This window comes from Buceros rhinoceros, unplaced genomic scaffold (genome assembly GCF_000710305.1).
Source record: "Buceros rhinoceros silvestris isolate BGI_N320 unplaced genomic scaffold, ASM71030v1 scaffold6935, whole genome shotgun sequence".
Lineage (NCBI taxonomy): Eukaryota > Metazoa > Chordata > Aves > Bucerotiformes > Bucerotidae > Buceros > Buceros rhinoceros.
This window is the reverse complement of record NW_010412200.1, coordinates 8083-19955: the sequence shown is the minus strand read 5'-3', so window position 1 is coordinate 19955 and position 11873 is coordinate 8083. Positions and strand designations below refer to the sequence as shown.

At 38.8% G+C, this 11873-nt stretch overlaps 1 protein-coding gene across 1 annotated transcript in view; it reads left to right on the top strand.

The window, feature by feature from the left end:
* The first annotated feature begins 232 nt into the window (after window positions 1-232).
* The window catches only part of LOC104493582 (transmembrane protein 182-like), an 11809-nt gene continuing 168 nt past the window's right edge, over window positions 233-11873 (top strand). The window contains exons 1-3 of the mRNA XM_010136293.1: window positions 233-257; window positions 3218-3355; window positions 11705-11871. Coding sequence (XP_010134595.1) covers window positions 233-257; window positions 3218-3355; window positions 11705-11871 — 330 coding nt within the window. The remainder of the gene's footprint in view (window positions 258-3217; window positions 3356-11704; window positions 11872-11873) is intronic.

Sequence of the window (11873 nt, the reverse complement as noted above, 5' to 3'; positions counted from 1 at the left end):
ATGGCACGGCAACGGCACGGCTCACAGGCAGGCAGGCAGACTCCGCGGTGGCCAAGAGCACGGGAGGCAACTGAGCTCGCAGCACAGTCGCGTGACTTTTAAGGCGACGGTGGCGTGAAAACTTTCAACCAATGAGGATGCTGCTGAACATCACATGGTAGGGAATACAAATGCTATAGGATAGTTTAAAGCAAACTTCTCCTAAAAAGGAGATCTTTGCTGACCTACCACAATGGGCTATCTTATCAACTGCCTCAGTGAGACTTCATATGTTGCAAACTTATGTTTACACTTCGTATAGGTACACTGAACCATTATTTCTTGAAAAAGCCTTCTGGGATCACAGTATCAGCCCTTTTCATGGGATATAAAGAAGCATAATTCAAAGCAGCATCTTCTGTTACATGGTTCACCTCAATCTCAGAGCAGCAAAATCTGACTTGAAGAGTAAGTTCATACCTAGGAAGGTTTAATTTCAATGAACTCTTTTGTGTTCATCTATAGCTGCCAACTAAGCTAACAACAGCTGGGCTCTGTTGTAATTCTGAATGATTAGCCCTGTAGGAACCGATCTTGCCCATCTAGGCAGAGAATTTGGGGAATGTGGTCTGACCAAAAATGGTCTGCGTACAAAATGAGGCCTTCTTTGCAGAGAAATAGTTGCTTTTTAACTCCCATGCTAAAGAAAAAGTCTAAATACTCTTAGAATGTTTCCTCAGATGTGTGCCACAAGTGGTCCAAATGACTTACTGTCTTGCAAATTAGAGGGGGTAATCTTTTGCTTGAAAACTCAGATTCGGAACACTGCAGACTTTTTACTTGCCAGCTATACTCTTCGCTCATTGATGTTTTATGATGGAGTTACCTGGATAAACAGGTATTAGACTCATCAGAATTTATCCATGTTTCTCTAGAGTAAATAATTATTTATGGAGAAATAGAATGGAATATTATTTCAGGTGATAGCTAGGTCAAATCAGTATTTCATGTCTAATGTATAAAATAGGTATGCTGTTGGAGCAAAGAAACAGCTTTTCTCTTCTATACTTACCAAGAGGTTTAAACAAATTTTTATCAGTTACATTTGTACTCCTTTTGTGTTCCATCTCCAGGAATATTTGAACAAACCAAGCTTTTCTAGTAAAAATTCACTAAAAACAGACTTTAAAGCTTCCTGTTTGAAGGCAGATAATGAGATTGGATACTGATTTTGTAACGCTGGAGAATCTTGTGTCCTCATTCATTCAGAAAATAGAAACAGTGCTCTATGACTTAGGTGACTGACTATAATGATATCGAATAAAGCTTTTTCAAGGTCCGTTTTGGCCAATGTGAGCTATTATGTAGCATGACTTTGAAGTACCTTGGGCCATCCATGTAAAAGAGTTGGGTGGTTATAGACTGATTTAGCAGTATTAGGTTTTAAATGAGGAAGTAATGTCCCATGGACTTGGGGACTGCGATGAAGCTTAGCAAAGTAGCCCCATGGGTAAAATAATATGAAATTACTTCAGAGACCTAAGACCGAAAGACTTGAGAGATTTACCTTTCTAGGTCTCCATTCACTGTCCATTTGCATTAAGTGAATCATTCAACTGTGCGTTTAACTTTAAAAAGGTGCCTAAATCCCGTAAGAGGTGGAGTACTTAAAGCAGAACACACACCTCACTGCTTTGCTCATCCACAGCCTTAATTCTTATGTACTATTTCCATATTTTTTTGTTTATGTGGAAAGAAGACTTGTGTAGGATATTAACCAAAATATATTTGTAACCCTTCTGCCAGCTACTTTCAGACACGTTCATCCTTCCTATGCCCAAATCAGTGTGCTGGAAAATTATGTCTCTAATGTTTGCTTGGATTAAAAAGGATGTTATTCAAAAAGTGTGGCTAATGTGGTGAACATGATCTAGCTATTACATTTACAAGGCTGATAGAAGCAAGATGGTGTATACTTTAACATGAGTTAAGTTGGTCATTAAAAACTACAGGGTTTTTTTCCCCACATTAGTGGGAAGCACAAGCTGATAATGTTTAGTGCACCTTCAGATTTCAGATGAGAGCAAACCCAAATTATTCCAGAATAGCTGGCTCTAACAAGCTGTATGAATTTGAAACTTTCAGGGTATGAACCAGTATAATAGTTGCTTGGTTGTGTTTTGCCATAACAGTAAGTAGGTGCTGTCAAATGATAAGTGGCAGTTTCTTTTGTGACTCACTTTTCCTGACTTGCCAGCTGGCTTGTATGCTTTCCCTCAGTTGGGTGGAAATGTTTTTCACTGAGTGAATTGTCAGTGCTTCAAGAATTTCAGATCTGATGATGGAGATTTTTGCAACTCATAATTTTACTAATGGGTTGTGTTAATGTACCAATTTTTAAATTCATGGGAGAAATTTATGTCACTCTTGTAGCATTTGTAAAATGATGACTTTGTTAAATGGATGTGCAATTAACCAGCAAAAAAAAATAATTGTTAGAAAGACTCTTTTGGCCAGAATATGTCAAAAACTCTCGGCTCATTTATCACCAGCTGCATCCATTAATTCAGCACTGCTTGGCGCTGTCTAACACGGGCTTCTGAAACATCACATTTTAAATTTAATAAAATACAAAGAGCTTCAGAACAGGAATAGGCTGGTTTAACTGCTTTTCAGAAACTGTTTACATTTTTTGAGTTTCTCTCCCATCGTGCTGTGGATTTCTGTCTATTGAATATGACTATATATAAAGAGAATTATCCAGTTGTAAATTGTAGGGACCTTACAGATTGCTATTGGTGACATGGTCTGAACACTAAGAATGCCAAGATGTTCCAGGTCTCTGCTTCCCCCAGATAGTTTTGGTAAAACCATAGTTTTCTGTCAGTCCAGTCATTCATGCAAAAGGATCATTGCTACAGCTTTTGCCTACAATTTCCTAAAAAAGCATAAATTCAGTCAAGTTGCTGTCTTACAAGTCACTGCTAAATATTAAGCACATGGATTTCATTCATGTTAAATTACAACCTATTTTCCATGATCATCAGATAAGGGCTGGTGTTCAAACCTAATTTGGTCCATATGATATAGAATGTGTATGCACAGTAGAATTAATGTTTCATATGATAAGTCAAGTGAAAAGAGAAGGGAAAAAGAAAAATCTTTGTTAGCCAAGTATGTCACTTGTTTAAGTTCTAAAAAGTGTTGTATTCTTTCTTTCCTTCTTCCCTTTCTCTAGTTTATCGAGGTTTCTGGACAGTTCTTATGCTCCTGGGAGTGCTCACTATTGTGATGGCTAGTTTCTTCATCATTTGTGCAGCTCCTTTTGCCAGCCACATTCTGTACAAAGCGGGAGGAGGCTTTTTCATCGTTGCTGGTGGGTATACTGTTTGCTCAGTCAGTTAAAGAATAGAAAAGATGTGTATTGATTGCATTTTCCTTGATCAAGAATTTTATTAGTCATGGTTAGAAGAAAGAAAAAGCATATACTTTTATGCTTTGTCTTGTGGAATGCTTGCCTTGGAGACAATTCTTTCCAATAGTCATGAAGCTATTCTAAAAGGTACTTCTGGATTAAGATAAAAAAAATTCCAGGACACATTATGGAATTACACTGCAATTTCAATCTACTTTTTTAGCAGGAGAAATATTTAGGAATGTGGCCTTATAGAATTCTGAAGGGCTTTATCTAAGAAGAGGGTTTTGGTGTTTTTTTTATCAGTGATACAAAAGATGATTAGAATGGGCTCTAAAGAAACTGGAAGACAAAGCACACTCACATGACCAATGTATAAGAAATGTTTTGGATGTGATTGGAGTACACAAAATAGCTGTCACATATGAGTAAGTGGGAACTCTAAACTCTGTAAATGAAAAATTACAAATAAGTGAATTCACTCATTCCTCATAACCCACACATTCTATGGAGGATGCACCCTCCCAGGATTCAGTTGATATGGACAGCTCTGTGCGACGCTGTTCAGTCAACCTTGAAAAGTGGGGAGATGGCACACTGATGTGTAAGCTAAGTTGTGTATGATATAAATGATATTATGTGCTCAGTCACTGTTCTCCTTGGTATAAAGCCTAGTGAGAGGCAGCCCAGTGAGAGCAGTATTGTGTTACAGGGTAGAGCTACTCAGGTCAGAACCGAAAGTCCTGGGCTCTCTTTCTACTTCTGTTACTGACCTGCTGACCTTGCTTATCCACTTCACCTTGCAGCTCTTCATATGCAGCTAGTGATTATTATTCTCTTTTAAAGGACCCTCAGTGAAGTGTGGGAAGTATTTTATAATATTTTTGCTGAAAAAAAAATCCTGCATACTTGGATTTGATCCCTTGAGAATTACTCCTCCACACTTCTAAAAGACATTTAAAAATATTCACAGTCTGATGGAAAGCCTAAGATATTTCAATGTATTTTGTCACTAATATGAAGGGTAAGAGCGCATGTGAGTCCTGCATTTGTAATCTATAATAAATCTCAACTGTCAGTAGAAAGTAGCAGATACTGTTAGAGAGGAAAAGTGCACTTGAAAGACATGAGGAACCAATGGGCAGAGGTGTGAAGTGACACGTGTGTTCTCCAGGTCAGTTCATCTACCCTCATTTTGGCACGGAAAAGTTAGATCCCTAAGTCTGTGCTAGTATCCCTTGACTTTCCTAGGAGGCTTGCACGAGGCAATAGCATTCATTGGCAGTAGAAAGAATAGGTATTTAAGAAGTTCCCCCAGCTGGGGATTGATTTCATTTTGAAAGAGATGCCTAATTGGATCATATGAATGCACTATGGAGGAACCCTAGACCTCTCTTTCCTTTACTGAGGGAATCTAGAGAGACTATTTTGTTAGCCGTGTGAAGTTCAGTGAGCTTTATTATCCCAATGTGCGACCTTGGGCTTGCCTCTTTGCTCCTCTTATCCTTTGTCCCTATAGAGCAGATGTTCTGCAAGGGAAATCCTGATTTTTACTCTCTCTTTATGTAGTATCTTTCAACTTCAGGACTATTCTCAATCAGGGCTTTAGAGAAGATCTGTGTTATTTTTACTATTACCATTGTTGTTGAAAAGAAAAGATACTTAGCAAAATCCTGCTATGGTTTGCCAAAAGGTAGTGGTGGCAGCAGAATATAGGACCCTGAAGCCATGCAATTTGCACAAGACATTTAGGCTTGGATAGGGGGACACGGTTCCTGACCTACTCCCAGTCCCACCAGTAGGTCAGAGCTGCTTGGGGAAGACACTTACTCTAAATATCATTATCCTATTCAACACTTCAGATCACCAACAAAAATGTTTTAAAAGAAGTTTATTGCTCTCAGCTCTTCTCACAAGTACTCCTGTAGTCCAAGTGAGGGTTTAATTATATAGTGAATTAAAATTATGCTGGTAAGAGTCACTGTTCTGACATAAGAAGAGCTTATGAATACTTTGCATTGTCAGTAGTTAAAGCTATGTCCTGTGGGATGTCTTGGGCAACAACTCTTGTTTCCTGTGATGTTACTGATGAGTGGTCATTGTTTTAAATGGAGAATAAGAGGGATTCTTCAGCCCAAAGGTATGACAGCCATGGAATTACTCTTTCTTTCTATCTCAATATGAATTCCTCACAGTAGTTAACATCTTAAACCTGGGATAACTTGGGAGCAGAGCAAAATAAGGTAAGGCTTGATGCAGAAGAGAACTGTTTTAGCCTGCCTCTAGAAGACAGGGTGATGTGCTCTACTGTGTTCCCTCCTGCCCTGGCGCCTTCTTCTATCCACATACTTCAGCACTAGAGAGTCTGTTTATTTACTGTCCCCCAAAGGAAAACGGGGCATGGAAGGGAAGAGAGATGAGATGTGATGCATATTTACCACCCATACCAACATGTGATCAGGATGCACCCAGGGCGTGCATCTATTTAAACACAGACCTAGTGGGAAAATGAAAAGATGTAATGTGACTTAGATCATAGGTGAAGTTAGAGTTCTTGTAAGACAGAAACCAGCATATTGATTTGAAGAAAAAAAGGAATTGTGTACATTGTTTTGAAAGGGCCTGTATGCTGTCTTACCACAAAGTTCAAGTAGCTGTTATACTGGAGAGAGTGGTAGGTTTCTGAGAAAGAAGGCAGACAAATTGATTGTCCTATGGAAGTTTGGAAGAAGATAGGAATATTGGTCATTTTCCTACTTACATATCTTTAAAGAAAAAAATGCTAGATGAAGCTATTTTAATACTGTTACTGTCCTGAAGTATCTGTACCCCTTTGAAACCTTAACTGACAAAGTAGGTAGCAGATAGAAGCTCTGCCTCAACTGAAGAGTCCAAGCCAGTAGCATGGTCTACCATGCCATCTTAGGGTTCAAAAAGCAGCTGAAGATATTATTGGGAATTGGGATCATGCCAACTGTTCTGTCGTCTGAAAGCTAAGTGTTTTGTATGAACCAACTGCTTAAAGTTTTTATTGTCAATGGTATGAAATACACACTCAGAGGAACACTTCAGCTTATCAGTGCTAAGATAGATAGACTTGTCTTTTGGAGGGACGTATGGAAGGAGCATAAACAGAGATCTTGGGTGACACAGAATAAATTCAGGTGGGAAAGGACCTCTTGTGGCAGCTGAGTCTGATCTCCCATTCAAAGCAGGGCTGGTTTCAGAGTTAGACTGCTCAGGGCCTTATCCAGTCAAGTTTTAAAAATCTTCTATAACTGATGTTCCACAGCATCTTTGGGCATTTGTCCCACTTTGATTGACTTCATTGTGAAAATTATTTTCTCATTGTATCCACCTGAGATTGTCTTTGCTGCAGCTTGTGACCATTGCGTCTCATCCTTGCAGTATGTGGGTTGATCCTAAGTCTATCTCCATCTTCTCTACAATTCCATTTAGAAAGATAAAGACTGTTTTCTTCCCTAGATTAAAACTCCCCAGCTCAGTCAGCATCTTCTTGTCCTCCATCCCCCTAACCATCTTTGTGGTCATCACCTCAGTTTATGAGTATCTCTCTTTCATCAGGGGGCCTCAAACTGAACACAGTTTTCCAGATAGGATATTGCAAGTACTGAATAAAGGGAAATGATCGTATTTTCAAACCCGATGACTCTGTTCTTGCTAATACAACTCTTTATGAGGTTAACTTTCACTTCTGCTAGATCTGCTTGAATCTTACGTACTGAGAGGGATCATTTTTATGCTTTAAGGAAGTTGCTTGTAAGGAAGAACCAGTTCTTCTTGGCCCTTTTGCCCTTCAATGCATCCTTTGTCCTTCAGGGCACCCTCCTGTCAGATCCTGCCTACCATTCCCTGAACAGGCTGAAGTCTCTTCTCCTGAAGCTTTTGGTCTTCAATGTCCTACTCACCTTCTATATACCTCCTATGATACTAAACTTTGACATTTCATGGCCATTTTAAACCACAGCTAACAACATCTAGCATAGCAGTGCAGTCTGTAAGGAGCCTTGTAGTTGCTTCAAAGGTCATAGGAAGAAAGGAAAAGCTGCCATAAAACAATTACTTAGAGAGGCGTTCAATAAAGCCCATAATTACCTTGGGCCTGTTTCTGTCTGGGTGAAGATGAAAATTGTCCCCTTATACTGATGTCAAACAAGCAAGCCCTCAGGATATGCAGAGAGCATTACAGAATCACACACTTGTGAAGAAGCAAGATTAGAAGTATGACTTCTGCTTCCTGCCAAACGAATGAAAAAAACCTGATATTTTAAATCTAGCTCCTAGATGAGGACAAAAATCTGTCTTCGTAGATATGTGCCAGCTCCCGTAACTCTTAAGTGGGATCCTCTGCATGTACTTCAGAGTGGAATGTCAACCATATTTTTAAAATAAAGTTCACAAAAGGCCAAGGTAGCTGGTACAATCTGTAATAAGGACAAGGACAGAAAAAATACAATTAAAAAAAAATGCACAAATGTACAAGTTTTCCTCAAGTCAGATAAAGAGTTCTAAACTTCTAGGCACAAGTAAAAAGCTCACATCATTCTTTCCAGCACCTGTTGTCCTCGTGTCTTCATAGTAAAAGATTCATGACATAAACAGCCATTCACCATTGACAAGTGAAAGGCATTTCTGCGTGGGAAGAATAAGTACTAAAGGCCAGCAAACTGCTTCTTGAATTCACAGACATTTCTAAAGGTTCTGTATTCTTTCTCCTCTGCAATATGCAAAAGTATTTGTTTGAAAGAAATTCAAAAGAATAAATGCAAAAGACAGAGAAGAGTGACCTCAGAGAAGTCCACGTCTTATCACACTGCACAGAGCTGTGTGTCAAACATGTGCATTCTTAAAAAAAATGCAGAAAGGAAAAAAGCAAGAAAATAGAGGAGGAGGGAAGTATTTATTTGTCTTAATCTCTTCCAAACATATTTCATGTTCTAGGAATAATTTCACCCATCATTCCTGATTCATGCAACTGCTGTTTTGTTTTATATTCTCTAAAAGGCAAGGGCAAACGGACACCCGCACACTATGCAGGAGTTCTAAATGCTGAAAATGTGGAAATACATCACAGCACACATTGTTCCTAAAAATATTTGCTTCATTAAATGGTGGGGGGTTTTTTCAAAGTCAGTAATTTTGCCTTGGAGCTTGGCTATGAGAGTTCATGCCATTCACAATAAATAGTCAGTGCAAGACTACAGGAACATATTTCCCAGAATAAATATATATTTAGTAAACTCCTGTCTAAGTGCTTAACTCCCTTGAAATCATAACTCTGTGAAAATTAGACAAAAGAGTACTAATGAATGAAATGCTGTTGGAGGCAACAGGACATTGTCAGTTTTTACTTAGCCTGATTCTACTGTTCAAGACATTTCTTGAACACACTAAGCACTATACCTACTAATTAGCCTCCATTAGCAGATAGTGAGAACCCTTAAATAGTCCTTTAGTGCCTTAATTAACTAAGAGGGTTTACATATTCTTCCTTTCTTTTTCTTCTGTTTTAAAGAAGGACATTTATCTCTGCTTGACATACATTTCTTCTGCAAATTTCCATACCCAACAATTTGCCACACACAGGTATTAACAGCTTGCTGTGAAATCACCGGATGGATTTTAGCTTCCCTGAAGTTGTTTTACCACTGGGAACACTGGTTGCTACTTTACACCTACATGGTGTTGACTCTAGTTTAACCACTTAGAAGATGTTGCTTCAGACTGCCCAAAGAGCAAGGGGTGTCCATTTTGAGATTAGAACACCTCTGACGGAGTCTTGTTTTGATGGCAGATGCTTCTGACTAACTGGGCTACTTAGCTTTGTATCTGCCCGGGGTGCTGGAGGTCATTCCAGATGTGCAAGGCCTGGTTACACTTACCTGCTTCTATAGTCAGGTAATACACATCCCTACTTTTTGTAATTATTATTGTTTTGGACTAAGTTTGCCTCGACATAAAGAATAAGTAAAAGACTACAGACATTTGAAAATGCACAAGCACAGCCATCTGAAGAGGTAAATTCCAACATTCATATGGATTTTTCCATATTATTAAGGTATCTTTTCAAATCTTAGGGCTATATGGTTTTTTTTGGTTGAAGTTTTGAAACCTTGAACAAACTCCGTTGTCCAAGGTCTCTAATTGTCTCTAATAACTCCATTTATGAATTTGGCCCTGGATCTTTTTACTTTTTGCATCAAAAGTTGCTAGCTGTGTTTGATTCTAATTTCCCTGTGTTGCCTACATTATCTGTTATCATTAGATGCTCTGTTACAGGAATCTTCTGCTCATTTTGACTTATATTTGGAGAGCCTTCAATTTAATTTTGCATTTTTTATGTCTGGCCCTAAGGTGATCCTTCTTACTGATTGTTTCACCAGTTTTATGCTTAATACATAAATTCCATAAAAATTGAGTTTTACTTAAGTAAAATACTTTCAAAATTGAATTTATGCCTTTTAGAACTGAGTGTTGGCTTTTTTCAAACTCCGCTAGGAATTTGAGCCCTAGCAAAAAAGTTTAATCATCCTGGAAGTATATTTCATAGACAGGAAATGTGGCTGCCTCCTTTTTTATTTAGTTTTTCTACTTTCTTTCAGCCTCATAAAAATTGCAGATCCTTTGGGATTTTCAGTGGCGTTTTGATTATGCCTCCGGTTAACTACTTCAGCTCACATTTTGGTGGGCTTTGAAAAGTAATGTTCACAAGCATTGAATTGTGAGCTCTCACCTGTCAATGTTCAGGATATCCAGAATGTAAGGCTATTACATTTTGACCATAGAGCGCCAACAAGAATGTCACCAGATCACCAATTTAAACTGCTGCAGCTAACCTGTCTCATTTTGCCTGAAGCAAATGAAGGAGTGTCTGCTGCCTGGTGAGTGAGTAGGAAGGTCAGAGAAAGGAGATAGTGAGGAGGCAGTATCTCAGAGTGGAGATGGAGAGAAAGGTAACCATGAAAGGTTACCGGGGCAGGTGGGTCTGGAAGCAAATATCTCTCCACGTTTGCTTACAAAGTGCATTTGTGGGTTTTGCCACAAGTGCCCCATTTGTTCAAGGTTGCACTTCAAATATTTAGGAGGATCTGGAAGAGACCACAAATACCTTTGACCTATACTCCGCAGCTCTACAGCCCAAAGACTCAAATTTGGCAATAAATGTTCCCAGGACTGTGCACTGGCTTGTGGCTTTAATGAGGCATCTAAACATCCTGGAATAAAAACATGATGGGTGATTTTGCCCAAATATTTTAATGTTGGAATAGATAATCCTTCTGCTGTAACTGCACTGTGACAGCTGGAGTTCAGGGAGCAAGTGGGTACAGGCTGGAGCATGCAAAAAATTCAGACATGCCCTCAGTTTTCCAGCAGATCTGCTGGAGCATCTGTGCTGCAGGCTTCCATTTCTCAAGTGTCCACATTCCTCTAAAGTGAAATGAAATATTAGAAATGGAACCGATACTTTGGAAAGCACTTTATTATATCTTCTTCTGGTGTATAGTAACAAAGAGATTAACAAAGTTTGTAAGGACAAGTGCTCCCATTGCTATTGTCTGTAAACAATCCAAAGGCCTTTCAGAGGAGTGGTTGGGAAAATGATGTGAATTATGTGGTGAATTAATTCCAAGAAACTGTTGTATCCAATCTGAGGTTAATACTAATAATCTGCTTGATATCTATTATTTCATTATTGTTGGATTTTGTTCCTATACCAGGATCTTAGTTTCTAATGTGGAGGATTTTGAATTAAATACATCTGAATTTGTCTACAAAATGTTTGAGTAGAATACTCCGAAGGTAGTATATTCCAAACAAAGCCCTTCTCATTTAAAAAAAAAAAAAAAAAGAAAATGTAGAGAGAGAAGGATTTCCTACCCCTTTCACCTTTTCATATCTCATCCAAAAGACTGTGATAGAAACAATGTCAGGGTTTGGGAAGCATGAGTAGATGTTTGGTTTTTTTCTTCCCAGGTTGTCCCACCTCTTTTACCTTGGTTCCTGAATTCAAAACAGTAAATACGTGCCAGAATTTTGTCCCTAAATGAACCTGTTTTCCAGTCTGCCTACCAAAACCAGATATATCCTTTGTCGAGGAAGTATGCCTTATCAGTGCAAATCAGAAGCAAGATGTAGATAGTGCTTGTTAGAGGAAGCCAAAGGCAAAAAATATCCAGTCGTGGCTGACTGTCCCTTGCAGATGGGGCCTCAAGCATTGATGAGTTTCTAGGTAAATGCACCCTGTATTTGTTTCACACTCTGAGTTAAAACCTGGTGTTTCTTTTCCAGGTGTCTTGTTTTCGCTGGTAGTCGTGATGTATGTCATCTGGGTCCAGGCGATGGCTGATCTGGAAAACTACAAAAACATGAAAAAGATGGATTGCCCAGACTTTGCTGTTTATGTACGTTATGGCTGGGGTTTTATGCTGGCTCCTATAGGGGTATTTTTTGCTTTATT